The 16,433-nt window shown below is 37.6% G+C and overlaps 1 protein-coding gene across 2 annotated transcripts in view; it reads left to right on the top strand.

The window, feature by feature from the left end:
• Positions 1-229: 229 nt before the first annotated feature.
• The window catches only part of LOC143157082 (GTP-binding protein 10-like), a 59,130-nt gene continuing 42,926 nt past the window's right edge, over positions 230-16,433 (top strand). The window contains exons 1-14 of one of the 2 annotated variants that reach the window (XM_076331557.1): positions 230-388; positions 657-719; positions 2,094-2,159; positions 3,222-3,331; positions 5,129-5,205; positions 6,626-6,724; positions 8,623-8,772; positions 8,897-9,074; positions 10,095-10,218; positions 12,795-12,843; positions 12,924-13,045; positions 13,526-13,742; positions 14,604-14,768; positions 16,032-16,150. In XM_076331557.1, the coding sequence (XP_076187672.1) occupies positions 236-388; positions 657-719; positions 2,094-2,159; positions 3,222-3,331; positions 5,129-5,205; positions 6,626-6,724; positions 8,623-8,772; positions 8,897-9,074; positions 10,095-10,218; positions 12,795-12,843; positions 12,924-13,045; positions 13,526-13,742; positions 14,604-14,768; positions 16,032-16,150 (1,692 nt within the window). In that variant the 5' untranslated portion in view covers positions 230-235. The remainder of the gene's footprint in view (positions 389-656; positions 720-2,093; positions 2,160-3,221; positions 3,332-5,128; positions 5,206-6,625; positions 6,725-8,622; positions 8,773-8,896; positions 9,075-10,094; positions 10,219-12,794; positions 12,844-12,923; positions 13,046-13,525; positions 13,743-14,603; positions 14,769-16,031; positions 16,151-16,433) is intronic. The other variant, XM_076331559.1, reaches the window with a different exon arrangement.

Here is a 16,433-nt window from a genome sequence, read left to right as displayed (position 1 = left end):
AGCGGGCCCGGCTCCCGACACCCCGGCGGTCCCCACAGGCCGGCGGGAGCCCCGCCGCCCCGCGGGGGGTGCCGGCAGGCGGAGCTGGCTCAGCTCGGCGGGCGGGGGGACGCACGCGAGGCCGCTGCGGGCCTGGGCCCCGGCGCCGGGAGGTGGCGCCGCCCCGCTCCCATGGCAACGGCGCGGGGCCGCGCTGCTGCCGGGGGCGAGCGGGCGGCGGTGGCGGGCTGGCAGCATGTCCTCCCTGCCCGAGCCCCCCGCCTCACGGGCGCCCTCTTGCTCCCCGGCCCGCTCCCCGGCGCTGTCGCCGGCCCCCGGCCCCTCTCGCTGCGGCGGGGAGCGGCGCAGGAACGCCTCGGACGCCGGCGCGGACCTCGGCGCCGCCCAGGTGAGCTCACCCGCAGCCAGGAGTCACCCGCCAGCCCCGCCGCTTGCAGCCGCCGGCGGCCGGGAGGCGCTGCCCTGGCCTGGCCTGGCCTGGCTTGGCTGCTACCTCGGGCTGAGAACAGGCTCCGGTTTGTGCTCCATACGCAGCCTGGGTTTACCCGTCTGTGGGTAGATTCATGTTGGTTCAACACGACACTTTCACATTTTAAGTTTTAAGCACTTTTTAAGCACAGGCTAAAAAAAAAAAGTTAAAAGTATGACTTTTCCAGGATACACAGTTAAGATCAGTGGATCTGAATCACGTCATCAAACTCCTCGAAGATTCAGACTCAGTAAGTAAGCCTGATACCTTGTTATTTCAGTTACACAGGTAGTAACGGGGCCTAGAAAAATGTTTTATACAATTGCTTTAGTACCGCCCTAAATAAACCCGATGGCACTGGTGGCTGGGGCTACAGAGCACAAAGCTGAAGTATTTCTTCTGGTATTTGAAAACTTCTTCTAAAGATGGTCATTGTAATAGAGAATGGTATCAAAGATGGTTTTATATTAAAAAAAAAGATATATAACCCAGTACGTCCTGACACAGGCACTTTTCCAAAAAAAAAAAAAAGATAAAAGCATGTGCGTTTAAAAACTAGACGTGCAAAAATCTCCAGCTTATCTGGGAGTTTCTGAGTGCTGAAACCTACAGCTTAGAAGCAGAAATACATACAGAGTTACTGAAAGTATGTCAGGAATTTAGGTAATTGCCCAAGTTAACTGCTAACATTTCTCCAGGGAGGTGATTTTAAAGGAAATACACGAAGTTCAGTGTTGAGGAACAAATATGACTACCTAGGCACACAGGAGAGCATAATCTCATGGGCTTCCACAGACTGTTTTTGGTCTCCACAAGAAGATTTGGCAGACTAAATTCACTAAGCCATCAGTTATTTTTGATCTAAAAAGCTGATAATTTATATTCTTAAAACAAGAACTTGATTAAACATACCACATTTTAAGTTAATGCCCCACAGAGAAGTAGTTCATGTCCTTTTTTTCCCCCCTTTTGATGCAGAGCTGATAGAATAAACTTACTGACTGAAGAAAAATGTGCTGGATGATATTGTTTCCTGCTTCTCTAGAGACTATAAGATATATGATAAAATGCCATTAGGATTCTGGGGTTGTAGATTCCCGAAACAACTTTCTGGCCTGCCTCAAGTTGCAGTGCTCTTGCCCAGCATGGAGGTGCTCAGAAAAGCTGGAATGAATGCTGCCTATCACTGACACACCCTGACATACCCTCACTTCAGTTGTTTTCAACTTTGAATTTGCAGACTGTTTCCTAGTGGTGGCAGAGCTCCACTTTAAGCCGCTTAGATCTAGATTTTTATACATTTATGTCATGTGTGACATTGGTTTGGTTTTCTTAGTTGTCTTTTGCAGAATCCCAAAGAATTTAAGAGAAAGAGCCCACACATTTGAACAAAGATAGAGTTTTAAAAAGCCTCTTCAGTTACAAGAGTGCAGACTCCATACTTAGAAATGAGGCTTGATCAAGGAGTTAATCCTGCTGCAAAGCACTTCCAGAATTTCATTGTGTCTTGTGATTTTTTAATCTGGTTTCCACTTTCATTTAAACTTAAAAGGGGATAAACATAATCATTTAATGTTCCAAGGCAAACTGCAATTAAAACCTGCTTTTCATTCTTTTACTTAAGAAAGATTTGGAAAAAGAGCAGCTGAAAACTCTCAAGAAGGTAGTCAAGCGTTTTGAAAACGGGCTTGTATCCTTTTTGCCACTGTAGAATTCTGAAGTCATGGTGTTTTATGTATGATAATACTCTGACTTTTCAGCAAAGCATTTCATGATGTGCTGTGCTTCCACATGGAAACCAGTGATCGTCCACATACGTTCTCATCATTGGCTGCCTTGTGCACACATAGCCAAGGTTGGTAAGTTAACAAGATTCTTGGATGCTAGATTCATTTGCTACAAAATTCAATAGAGGGATCTCACCTGTACAGTGGTTGAAAGTGTTCAAAATGTAATTAGGGTACTTTCAACTCAGAATAGACAAGCATCATAATTGTCACTACTTAAGAAGCAGCAGATAAAATAGCAATAATTTCCAGTGAGGAGACATTTTAAAGAAAAATAAAGTCAGACTAATTTATCTGAAACTTTTTTCATATTTACAGTACAAATTGAAAGGCTTCCAATAATCAGAAGTACTAGGGAGGGTGTGGGCATATGGAAAAACGTGATTAATTTCGTACAGTTCAGCTAATTGCCACAGTGATTTAAGCTATCATGTTACTTCACAACTGAGTTGTGGCTAAGTACTTGCAGGCAGTTTCCGTGAGTCAGTGGATTGGTAGTAACTTCTCAGTCTCAGTGGTCTGTTCAGTTTTGATCTTGTGCCTCCACCCTAAATTAGATAATCTCAATATGTGTTTGGGTCCAGATTTTCAAACTTTAGTTAGCCACTTGGGACTAGAGTAGGAAAGAATTTAAATACCTCAAGGCTGTCTCAGAATTTAGATAGGTAAATCTGACACTGTGGTGTAAAAACTTTTCATCCTATATTTGTAGGTATTCAGTGCTGAATTTCCAGTGAGTTCAGCTGATAAGAAAGCTAAATCAGATTTGCAAGAGTTGTACCTCTGTGAAAGTAAGGCTGCTCTGTATTGACTCATATGCTTCATTTTAGACATCTAACTTTGAAAGCATTGGCCTTGGTTTTTTCTTGGTTGTGTCTTTGAAGTGTGATGAATGCAGTTTTCAACTTTTTCTTCTGATTCATAGCAGTACAAACAATCTGACTTCCTTAACTTTAAATTAAAAGCCCCTTAAGGATTTAGCACAAGTAATTGAAATTCTTAACCTGTGTGCTGAAAAGATGAATGAACAAGAAGCTTTCACTGAGCCTTTATGTGAACTTATTAAATTATGTGGGTAAGTACTTCAGCCTGTCTTTTAGAGATTTAAACACTGCTTATTAACATGTTCATACATTTTCTAGGGCAACTGACTTATCCATACAGCATCTATCACAAGGCATCTAGATCTGCAAGGCATCTATTATATCACCCTTCCTTTTCATGAACTGTGTTTTCCTTGAGTCCAGTTTCTGTTGGTATGAAGGAGGGACCCATATTAGCAGTTCAGTATCTGTGGAGCTACGTATTACATCATTCAAAACTGTATTCTAATTGGCCCCAGCTTGCTTGGAAGCCAGGTTCCCCAAGGTGTCTTATTGCCTAGAGTAAGTTGTTCTGGGACTGCTGGCCTCAAAAGATTCAGCATTTAAGTTCTGCTGAGGTACGTTTTGCTGTTTCAAATGAGCTCTCTAAGTGAGTTTAAAAACCTGAGGTGACACAAAGACACTTTAATACCTGATGGTAAGCTTTGCAAAATGACAAGCCATGTTGCAGAAGAGAAAGAACCACAACGATTGGAGGATTTGGGATTTATAATTAATTTTAAAACGTATTGCATGAACTTTTGGGCATCTTCATTGTCATACTGTACTTTAAATTATTTGTAGAATAGCATTTAGGTGTTATCCACAGTTGTCTGTAGTTTGCTCCTCCTCAATAATTTAATAAACTTACTGAGCTCTCCCTGAGCACCATCAGTTGTACTGCTTTCCTTTGCTGCCGCACAGTGGAGAATGAGAAAGTACATCATGAAGTTTCATTTTCTTCGGTGTTTGGGAGAAGCGTGACAACACTGAGAATGAGTCTATAAAGTCGATAAAATGTAGTTGTGAGTAAGACTTTCCATCTCTTACAGCAGTTCAGCAATAATTGTGGTTTCTGCAATGAATATATTTTGGAAGATTGCACCCTTTTTTTTGCCTTAATTTCTGTACTGTGGAAATTCCCCCACAATTCACTACTGCTTCATATGACAAAGAGAAGCCTATAACTAGAGGGATGGGCTGTTATTTAAAATTTCCTTTCAGATACGAGAACTCCTGTAGTAAAATTTTCCACTCTTTCATAACTGCTTCTGTTCTGTCTTCTTCCCACTTTTTTGTCGATGTCTGTTTGGGGTTTTTTTTTCCCCATTTATTCCTTTATTTGCTCTCTCCTTTCTTTTTCTCTGGCTATGTTTACAGAGGTAAGCCTACCGGAAAGCTGCTTCTACACTATAAGCTGCAGAGACCTTAGCATAATATTGTAATGTTTACTGTTAGAGAATTTTTAGCACTTACATGTTTATGTCATATCTGAGTATTTTGCAGATGTTATTGAATATTTCTTAATATCCTGTTTTTAAAAATAAATTTGTCGTTGGGCTACTTGAAGTCAGTTTATTGGTTTATTTTTATCCATTTCAAGAGGTCTTGCCCAGGGATATGATCCTTTTTTTCCACTTCGGCACATGTCTATGCGTAGTCTAGCTGTGCAATAGCCTGATAGTGCCTAGGTTCCAGGATTTAATCTTCCACATTTAAATGACATTTGTTTATTCAGTATTTCCTATTGCATCATATGAATTATGAAAATATTATCTATGAACATGTACCACTAATTGCCAAAATATAATTGCCAGATTATGGAACTTGAACTTCCAGTGTAGAATCAGCATTGCATAGAATGTATTTGTCCTGGGAAAAGTGTCCTTATTTGCAAAAAATGTCAAGGAAGAAGAGAAAAGCTATTGAGCTTTTCTGGTGACTTGATTAAAGTGTTCTTCTGCAGTGTTTTAAGCATAGTTGTAATATTTTTTAATTTCATTTTGCAGGTTACCATTTCAAAAGAAGAAATTATCTGATGAAGTAAGCTATTCCGTGGCAGTTTCAAAATCCATTGCACAACTGGGTGAGTGTAAACTGATATGCCATGATAAAATTTTTATTATGCCATAATAAAATTAACTGTATTATTAGCATGATTTTAATTTCTTGTTAGCTTCTTAGTAAATGTAAGTAATTTCTTTCAATTATTCATTCAGTCCTCTGTGCTTTTTACTATTAGAAACCATTCTTATTTTGCTGTGCAGCTAACCTGCAGATTAGCTAGTGGAATTACCTATTTGCCAATGTCAGAAGCTACATGAGATAACTTTATCAGTACAGCTGAAGAACTAAACCTGTCTGTAGCCTGTTTCATTTCATTTTGCTCTGAGAAACTGATGTATTACTATAAACACTGAAGCCTAGGATAAGGGGAACATGTATCCTTCCTGCTTCTTTGAAACCAAATGGAAGAACAAGTGAGAAACAGTAACTCCTGACTCCCAGCTCAAACCTTCAAAACCCAAAAGCCTGAGACCTATCACCTACAAAGGCAAAATATAAGTCAGTTTAGTGCCATGCCTTACTAGGAGTAGCAGTTTCTGACTTCAGCCTCCTGCTGCATCTGAGCCATGAGCTTCTATCTTTCAGAAGTCTGTTTTAAGAGAACTGCTGAGGAAAAGGTGTCAAAGTCGTGTCTTAATGTTACTGGACCTCTTAGTACCAAAATATCTTTTTACGACCTTGCATGTCACATTTGTGATTTTCAAAGAAAATTCTGCAAGCACTGTAGGTCAAAAAGGATTCATAATAGAGCAGGAGTGATATATCAGCTTACTTAATGGTAAGATTTAAATGGTAAAGAGTGGCACAATCAGCCTGTCACACATGAAAAAAAGATTACCCTTGAAATGGGTGAGAAAAAAAATATTTTTAGAAGTCTTTATTTTCACAGGTCCAAGTAGATAGCAGAATGGCCTCCTGGTTTCAGATAGTTCCAGATTCTTTTTAGAGTAGCATGTCCAAAATGACACTAAAATCTAAAAGATTGTTTATATTACCCATGTTAGGCACTGGTAGCTCTCAATGGAATTCTCTTTATCTTGTGGAAAAGGATCTCTTTCTGTGCTCCCTTTATGTCATATCATGTCTGCTAGAAGAGGAGTTTCTGACATGGTAATGATGACAGCAGCCTAGTGTAGTAGCTTTCTTCTGAATTCCACAACTTCTGGAATAACATCCAGTCTCTTATGAGTGTCTGTAGCCATAAAGCAGAGGAGGTCACTTTTTGATTAACCTTATGCTACTCCTCCAAGACCCCTTTGTCTTCTTCAGTGTGGGAGTCCCAGTCCCTTGAGTATTTTGTAGTCAAACTTCGCATGAAATGACAGATTTATAGGGGGTATGACCAAAGGAAACACTAAATACTGTAAATAGAAGTGTTAAGATTACTTTCTAAAAAATTATAAACTTTGTAAATTACTTTTTTTTTCTGTTTCTGACAGGTTATTTGATGAGGGTGCCAAGCTCTCAAGTTAGAATACAAATCTGTAAGTGTGTTGTTAGCTTTTATAATACGGAGCTACCAAGAAAAATGCTTTCAGGTAAAGCACAGTATTTTCAGGTGTCACAAGAAGTCAAATGTTTATGATCCCAGCTACTTTGAAATGGCTCTTTTAATTAGCTATGGATTAATTTTTCATTATAACTATAGTTACCGTATCTCATACATTAAATATATAGCATTGACAAATGTGCAATTAACATGTTTTTATAGAAATGCATACTCAAAATCTGAAATTAGTTCATCAGTGTACAAAGATTTAATTATTACACTTACGGGATTAGGATTAAATAGTATCCAGAAAATGTGAAGTGGTCACAAGTTCTCTGAAACGTGGATAATGGAGGAAGAAAGAGTAGTTAGGATCAGAATTATAAGAAGCGAAATGTAATTTTCAACTTTGTATATGTAGCCTGGAGAGAAGCAGCTCTGGTTTCACTTGTGTTGCTTGTGAGGGATAGATCTGAGCCCATCTAAATTTGATTGAGTTCATATTATATGGACACATTTGAGCATAGGCTTTGAATAAATTGTGTGACTTGTCTCTGCAGAAAGAGGCTGATGATGCCTGCACATGAGCTCAAGCATGATCCTCTGGTATTATGGATAGGCATGCAAACTGTCATCAGAATCCACTACTATTTATTCCTTTGACCCTTATGATGGTGCCAGAGGCTGTTATCAGGCAAAGTCAGTCATGGATCCCCTCCTAGAGGGGCACAGGCTCGCGTACTGTGAGACAGCACTAGATTTATAGGCAGCCAGGCTGCAGATGAACATTGTCACAGTGTGGATCCAGAGCGCAGGTGAGGGAGCATGCTGGATGTCAGTGTGTTCCCTTGCTGTGTTACTACAGCGTGGCACTAGTTGCTGTGCCCTCTTGCTAGTTTTCATTTATTTTAGGAGGCCTAAAGAAGCTGCAGCTGCAACAGCCCTCACAACATTCTAGAAATACAAAAGCGTGTAAATCTGTTTTTACCTTACAAACAAGACTCAAATCCTGCAAGCAGCTGTGTGTGCATTTAGCTGTATATCTGTGAATACTTCCATCAAGATAAGTGAATGTTAAATATTGAGAGATTTTATTCTACTCCTCCAGATTTAGAAAACAAGATATGTTGTCTCAAAAATGAAGAATGTATTTCAATCTGATTTTTTTAAGTCAAATTCTTCATCTCTAAGCATATCTATAAATCTTGCCAAGTTTGATCCTGCAGAGTTCTCTTACCTATAAAGTAATACCAACTTAGAGCCTATCAGAGTTTATGCTTAGTTAAAACTCGTTTCACCATGTGCATTATCTGCATTTGTTAGTCCTGCATTTCATGTCATTTGATATATATATTTTTTAAGCTATTTAAGATAAACTTTACTTTCATGAGTTAGCATAGATAAACATAAATTTCTTTTTCTCAGTGCTTCCCCTTCCCCCATAATTCAGTGATGAAGTACGGATTTGCATATGCATGGATAAAAGTAGAAACAGGGACACATTAGAAAGTCAATCTTATAAATCAAAGTTTGGATTCACATATTTTAAGTAATACGATAATAGAAGGCATTAATTCTCTAGTGAATAAGCTACAGAAGAGAACTAGATCCTGCACCAACAACTTATTGCATGACCTGAAGAAGGTTTTTCACCTCTCTATAACCCTGCTTGTTCTTTCATTCTGTAAATTCTAGGAAGCAATTGATTGTTTATATAGCATTTTAGTCCTCTTGAGGGTAAGTCTGTTGGATATGCTTTAGGCACTATTAATACTCAGATATAAGAAAAGCAGCTCTTGTTGTTTAGATTTTTTTTCAATTGGTTTTAGGACTAAGGAAATATGATACTCAGTTCTCCATCCTTTCTTGAGAAAGGATGAATATTTTATGAAGTAACCAAAATTCTGAATATTTACTGCATTATAACTAAAGCTATTGTATGTGCAGGTTACCAGCCAACAAGTGCAAACTATAAAATTCAGATGGCTGAATTAGGAGGATTAGCAGAAACTCTCATTTTGTCACTAGCATTAGTTGAAAATCAACTTACTGAGAAGTTGTGGGTACTTAAAGCTCTCCAGCATCTCTCCAGCTCTGGTTAGTACAAACTGTTCTTTCAACAATCTCATTACCTCTGATCTTAGATCATTTGTTCTCTGAACATGCCTAAAACAATTACTGACCTACAGGGAATTAATTATTCAGATTTTCATAATTTCAGGAGTAAATTGCAGACTTATGATGAAGGCCCAAGCAGCCAGCAGACTCTGTTTATATCTAAATGGTGTTGATCCCTCGGGACAGCTGGTGTTCCGCTCCTCAGAAATCCTATGGAACCTGTTAGAAAACACCTCAAAAGAAGAAGTTGTTAATCAGCTCAGTAGCTTGGAATGTGTACAGTAAGTGCAGGGAAGCTTTTTATGAATTAATGCTGTAATTTTGGAGACATCTAAAGCATTGCTATTGTGTAGCATTTTGTTTGAAATTAATCGAGGGAAAATACAAATGGGGAATGGAGGTCTCTCATTAAGTTTTCAGTATTAACACATCTGACTTTCCAAAATGGAAGCACTAGTGGATTAGACCTCATAGCAAAGCAGCCCATGATTTAGACCCCTCAGGCATCTGTTTCTGTTTCAGCAAGTTAGATAGCACTGTGGCCTGTGAGATGCCAGGAAACGATACGTGATCCAAGAGGTGCCTGCTAGGTAGCTTACAAACTCAGTGGCCAGGGTCCAGCTAAAAGCACATCCAGTCAACTTCAAAGCTATTTCATTGTCAAGCCTCTCTTTATTTCATGAACACAGCGCTCCACCACCAGTTGTTTCTGTTAGAGGGCAAGAGGGAGATCAAGGTGCTCTGCTGCATAGTGCAGGAGGTATAGCCCTATCTATTGCTTTGTGTGATGAAAAAGTTAATTGCACCATTTTCAAGCTCACATTAGGCTCAGTAGGCCAGTATTACTGCACTGTTGAAATGCTTGTGTTATAAAATTAGTAGGAAATTCTATGCTATGATATACAAGGCTTAGTTCTAGATCCTCTGCTAGAGTAAGTAACAGGTTGTCCCTGAATGAGTTACTGTTTTAACTATTTAGGATTAGACCATTTCTTCTCAATAATCATTCAAAAATATTCAGTTCCATGCTTGAGTAAATATTATGTCATTCTATTAATTAATTATAACACATACAGTGGAAGGTGCAATGTGTAATACATGCACCTTGCGTATATGCTTTAATTGGATGTCTAGTGGTACACATAAGAATCCATTTCATAACAAAATTTTAAGTTATTTCTCTTGCAGTTAAACACTAAGGCTTTGAAAAGTATGATGCTGAATGATGATTCATATACCTAGTGCTGTCTAAAATTAGAATATGAAAAAAAAAGGTAAAATCCATTTCACTTTCTTTTAAGTGCTTTGAAAGAAGTATTTGTAGACCTTCTCATGCATGGTTTCCGGCATTATGATCGTCAGCTACGGAATGACCTCTTGGTGATTGCCACATTACTAGCTGAAAACCCTGCAGCACCTATGATTGTAAGTATTTATAGTTATATTCCAGAGACTAGTAACTTCTCCTTTGCTATTATATACTCAGTATTTCTTCCTGTTAGGGTTCTAATATTTGTTCTACTCTGTCTTCAGTGCTTTCCTCTTTCTTAGATTTGCTAAGCAAGAGACCATTTTTCTTTCTGCGATTCCCTTTACCTCAGAGAGACTTCAGATCTGTAGGTCATTAGCCTGGAGTACTAGCATCAACCTTATTTAATACCTAGAAAATTACACTAACACTATTCGTGTGCAAAAGTTAACGTTAACTCCTGTATTCTTGTACAGATTCTCATGTGTGCCATTCTGTTACAATGAGTTTTGCACTCAATCTCATTTGTTGTTTGAAGATGTAGGAGTACAGGCTATATTCAGATGGCCCAAATTCAACTAATGTATCTGTGCTTCATAACCAGGAACAAGAGGGGTCCTCCAAAAATCAGCTCAGAAGCTCTAAATAAGATGCTGAGGGAATAATTACTTAGATCCAGTTAATAAGAGGCATGTAAATTCTTTCTAAGACTAGGTCACATAAATGTAGTCCAGAATGCACTATGGTGACTTGCCTAAAAAGTAGATGACTCATTCTTCAGTAATATTCCAGAATTTTTATGAGGAAACTGCAGAGAAGTTAACTTTTTATAGATGCTAATATTCTTTTACTCTCTTGTTTTACAGTTGAGATTTAGAAGTTTAAATGAAGTTGTGACATATATACTGAATGATTAAGCAATCAAATTCCTGTAGATCTGACTTTTCAGGAATGGATTACTTTCAGGGAATTAATTTCTCAACTTGAGTAGAAGCTTCCCAGTTGGCTGTATTACTAAATAGATTTTATAGTCTGTAATAAAGATTACAGATTTTTCATTCAAGCTTTCCATTTTATCACTAACCATTATCAAATGCCTGTTATACTATTGCAGCAACATATTTGATGTCTAAAACATTCAAATTGTTTATCTGGCTGTAGAAACAGGGCAGTTTTTTCCTACAAGATAAATAACCAGGACACATATTTTTAATTCCTTACCCTACAAGGAAGAAAAATTGTTTCAATGCAAGGAAAAAAATGAAAATGTTTTAATTTAGATTCTGTATTCTCAGCCTCCCTAGAGATTTTACTTCACTTGTGGAGATAAGGTACAAGGTATAAATATCAGTTAGACAAAAACATCAACATTACCATTGAATCCTGCCTTGTAGATAATACTAGAGAAATTTTCATCAGAACGTTCTCTTTTTTTTTTAATATACTATCCAAGCAACTTTGGAAAACTCAGTCTTGTATTTAACACAATTCAGAAATCAGCACAGGAATCTGAGCCATTGAAAAGGAAAATCATTTTCTCACCACAAGTAAGCTGGAAAATGCATGTAAAGTAAAGCTTATAATGATATTAATTATGATTATCTCCGTGTTAGAATAAAACTGTCTGTTTCTGCTGTCTATAATTGCTTACTGGTTTCCATCAGAATTTAGTACTGCATTAATCAGCAAGGATGAAACAGTAAGTTTTAATGTTGTTTTTTGTTTAACCACTTTGCAATGGCTTTGTACAGAGAATATAGATACCATAGAGACAAAAGCTAATAGGCAATGTACTTGTGTACTTCAATATTTTCTTTAAAATTACTTTTGCAATATTTTTCTGATTGTTAAAATCATTTGGGTGTATGCTAACTTTCAGAGCTAGGCCGAACAAATCTTAGCCCAGCTTTTTGGGGATGCATCTAAAAAGCTGCTGCAAAACTAATAGAACCGTTTGATTCCGTGGTGATGTCTGTGTAGTGTTCTGTGAGCTCTGCTCCTGTTGGGAGCTGGTGGAAAGCTCTGTGGTGGCTTTGCCAGAGTACTGAGACCAATCTAATGTATTTTGTTGCTCAAGAAGAGCAATGTCCTGGTAACCATGGCTTCTGATCACCTCAGAAGCAAAGCTCTTTGGCCTCTAGGGTGCTGCGTAGACATCCCCTGGCCTTGGTCCTATCCGTAGTTATATTAGACATAGTTGTCCTTCTGTTAGCTCTCTAGGAGCTGTGAATTACAAGACTTTATTTTCTGAATTTTTAATATGTAATACTTGTAAATGCATGTTGCTCATACATGCAGTTTTCATGTGCTTACTTGTAAATGCAGTGAGGTTGAATATAAGTGTATTAGTGTGCACAACTGAAGGCACAAAATTGTATGTACTGATGACCCTGATGTATAACTTATACGTGCAAAATGCATTTTAAAAAACATAACTCTGACAGTACTGAGAATACGGTTTTCTTGTGTGGTAGATTATAGTAGTAAATACACATGTTTGGGACTTCCCCAAGTTCAGACTTGTACTGAATGAGACATGGGTTTAACTAATTGTACCCTTAGGACTGTAGTTAGTTAGTATTGTACAATGTCCAAATGGTTGATCTCTTCTTTGATAGAATTCCGTTTATCCTGCCATAGGATACATTAAACTCTGTGTTCTGAAGAAAAAAGCAAAACTAAAATTAAATCATAAGTTTTAATTTCACTGCAATTTGATTTAATTAATGTATGTTTTTTGAATGCCTATTAGGAAAGTGGATTTGCAAAGCTGTTAATAGTACTTGCAACATTTACTGAAGGTAAGAGATGTCTTACTGCATAATTACACTAGTTTTAATGATGATTTTTTTTTGTAACTTATTTACAATTTCCTTCATAGTTAAAATTCCCAATCCCTTGGTAAAAGATCTTAAACTTACCTACTCTTATGAGGACTTCGAGCTGAAGAAATTACTATTTAATGTAATAGGAGTTTTATCTAAAGACCCATGTGCTGTACAGGTAAGTTGTAACAGAACAGAAGATACAGTAGGCAAAAAAAAAAAGGGCAAAAGAATCACAGGAATATTATTTAGCTGTCCATCTGGTGTAGTCCAGTAGACTGAAATCAGCTGTTCTCCAAATCAAGAATTCATGCATAGCTTCAGACCAAGTCCTGCTGTTTGAAAGCAGCATACAGTTTCTATTTTAGAAAAGTTACAAACATGGACCATGCTAGGAAAATTAGCTGACAAGTGACTGCAAAGCATTATTGAAATATATGTGAAGAACATAATAAAGTTTAACAAACCACAGCCTGTGGCAGTGCTACAGAAAATAAACAGAGTTTGTCTGTACTCGTAGCGTTCATGACATACTTTCTAAATAAAAAATAATTTTCTTAGTGTAGGCCAGACAAAGTTGACTCATTGCTTTAGATTTTTCTTATTTGCATGTGAAACCTGTAAGCTGTCTCTCTTTCTCTTTGTCTTGACTCTGCAGCTTCTCAGTGAAAATGATGTGATGCCAGCTTTGCTTTATTATGTAAAACCAAATCAAAAGCCTGGATTTCATGACTGGTCTGCTGCCCAATATGAAGAATTACAGCTTCATGCAATTGCTATTTTAGCTTCAGTGGCTCCATTGTTAGTAGATAAATATTTGTCCTGCCAAGCGAATACTCTTCTCCTTGTGTTTCTAGAATGGTGTATAGGCCAAGGTGAGTAGGTGCTGATGGCTTTCATACACAGTAACCTCAAAACACAACTCAGCTGAACTTACTTTCTTTGACAGGAAGGAAAAACGTAAAACTCATGAAGTCAGAATGATTCTTTTTCAATAGGCCACTTAGAAAACTAATCTTTCTAAAAAAAAGACCATAATATTTTTTTTTCTACTGAAGGATAAGCTGGTGCCCCATTCCCTGTATACCACTATATTGATATTCCTTAAGTTGTGTGGGCAGCCACACATCTCAGCTGCCCATGTTTTAAGCTAGTCAGATACACTTATTGTGGCAACAAGTCCAACCAGTAATTCCTGCCATGAGGCAGGATGCGTTAACTCAAACTTAGAGCTGTACATAGTAAAACAGTTTCCAGAGTAAAGCTGGCTTGTGGCCATCAGCTAAGAGTGTGGGCTAAGCAAAAAGATAACTAACTGCAGCCAATTTCATGGACTGGTTTTCTGGGGATGGATAGTTTTCATCATAAAATTGGTATGTTTTCCTAGGAAGAATTTTTAATTTGGGTCTAATGGAGGTCAAAAGGTTGATATTACATGTCATGCTAGAGAAGATATTTTGAGTTTTGGAGACTGCTCATTAACCTAGTAAGGTTAAAAAAATTGTAGTAATTTTAAATGTTTGCCAAAATCATACCTTTCTTATGAATGTAAAAAGTATAGCCCTACACAGAAAAGCTTATTACTAGATGGTTTTAAACAAGAAGCCTTCCTAACATTAGGGGATTTTGTTTGTTTTTAGCTTAGCCTGATAAGCCTTTTTTTTTTTTCCTGAGCACATTATTATTCTGAGCATACACTGCCTGCCAAAAAAATACTCATTGTGATTGCTCCACAGATCCTTTCTTCGGTCACGGTAACAGTTTCCATGGAACAGGTGGTCGTGGCAACAAACTTGCACAAATGCGCTACAGCCTGAGAGTGCTGAGATCTGTTGTGTCCCTTTATGATGATGCTGTGAACCTTAATTTGTGTGACCAGGGAGCAATTAGCCAGCTACTGGGTAAAGCACAATTTGTATTGCTGTACTTAAATTAGTACATTTCTGTTGACACTAAGAATGTTCATGCTTTTTTGTGTGCTGTGGTTTTAGTGTGTACTCCTTTGAATGCTGAAAAACTAAAAAAACATTAATCCAAGATGTAATTGATTTGATTTTGAATTTTGTTACACTTTAACACACAGAATTGAACAAATTAAGCAAAACAGACAGCTGTAAAAGCCTAGGTGTTTAATTTTGGAGTGAAAGCTGCCCCTTCTCCTTTTATTATATTGCATTTGTTACATCTTATTTTCATTGCGGTAGCCCCAAGGAACTCCAGCCATTAGTCTTGTTCTACCTAAGTCTATTATGGTGTTGCTTTCCACAGCTCCTCCTTAGAAGAAAATTAATAACAACGTACTTTTATATGAATAACATTATGAAGAAAAAAAGCAGAATAAAACTGCTTAACCACTGCTCCTGCAATTTTAAAGCATTTAATTGTTCAGTAATGCATACCTACTGTTACATTTGGTTTTAAGTTCCAATACACACTGGTTTAAGTTCTTTTCTTACAATAATAAAAAGTTTGCAGTACTCTGAAAGAGTCATACTGGAAGAAACAAAATAGGTAAGATCCTCTGGAATTCAAAGAGTATGTTCTAATAGAAAGCCTAGAAATAAAAGATTTTATATCCTTAGTTGAAAGTTGAACTCCAGTGGAAACTTACAGATTTTAGTGAAAGCAAAATTAACACTAAACCTTACATATCAGATTCAAGTAACTTTTCTTACTTTGGGGGAGTTCTGTGTCTGAATGTCCTCTTTCACATTGTGGTTCCAAGGCTGATTTTCTCAGCAGTGGTGATATTTTATGTCTCTCCCACATTTCCACTGTCAGTAAAAATGTGTGTGAGGCTGTACAACAGAGCAAATCGGTAAGTTCATTGCCTTTTTCTAAGAGTTCCTTGATTCAGATCAGTTGCCTTAATTCATTGCGCTGGCACAATACAAGGGGCAGCACAGAGACTGAACAAGGAAGAAGTCAGTGCAAGTTATTATCATTAACTCTGTCACCAAGAGTAAAGTCCATGAAACTACAGCACCAGAGTGCGGCACTTCTGTAAGCTATTATAAAACACAGGAGATAAAACTGAACAGTGTAAGTTGATTCCTTTAAAAATCCCTTGATGTAAATTTGATTTTTTAAAAAAATCAGCAGCTGTAATAGAATTCTGACTTGTGTATAGGACATTCACATGTATAAAATATATTCATTTATAGACGTCCTGAAGTATGCAGCACACAAATCTAAAGAGAAAGAAGATGCCATTCTACTGGAAATCCAAGCGGATATATTATTTCTTTTGTCTGCTCTCTGTGAAAATGATCTCCACAGAAAGGTATGTATCTTTCTACCTCATACTGTGCAGAAAACGTCAAAGCATGGTATATTTTCATTTAAAGGATACTGCTTTTTTGTTTTTTTATTCAAAGGCGGATGTCAACTGTAGTTCGCTAACAAGTCAGGTCTGGTAACTGGTTTCTGTGACAGTGACAGTTAAAATGCAAAATCACTCAGAAATCCACTAGGAAGTGTCTCACCTCTTTGATTGCTAATTTACATGATTTTTAAATGAATATATGAAAGTGTGTTAACGAATGAGATTAGCAGTTTGGAAAAAC

This window comes from Aptenodytes patagonicus, chromosome 2, assembly GCF_965638725.1.
Source record: "Aptenodytes patagonicus chromosome 2, bAptPat1.pri.cur, whole genome shotgun sequence".
NCBI classification, from domain to species: domain Eukaryota; kingdom Metazoa; phylum Chordata; class Aves; order Sphenisciformes; family Spheniscidae; genus Aptenodytes; species Aptenodytes patagonicus.
Note: the sequence above shows the minus strand (reverse complement) of the source record. Positions and strands in the feature narration are given on the sequence as shown.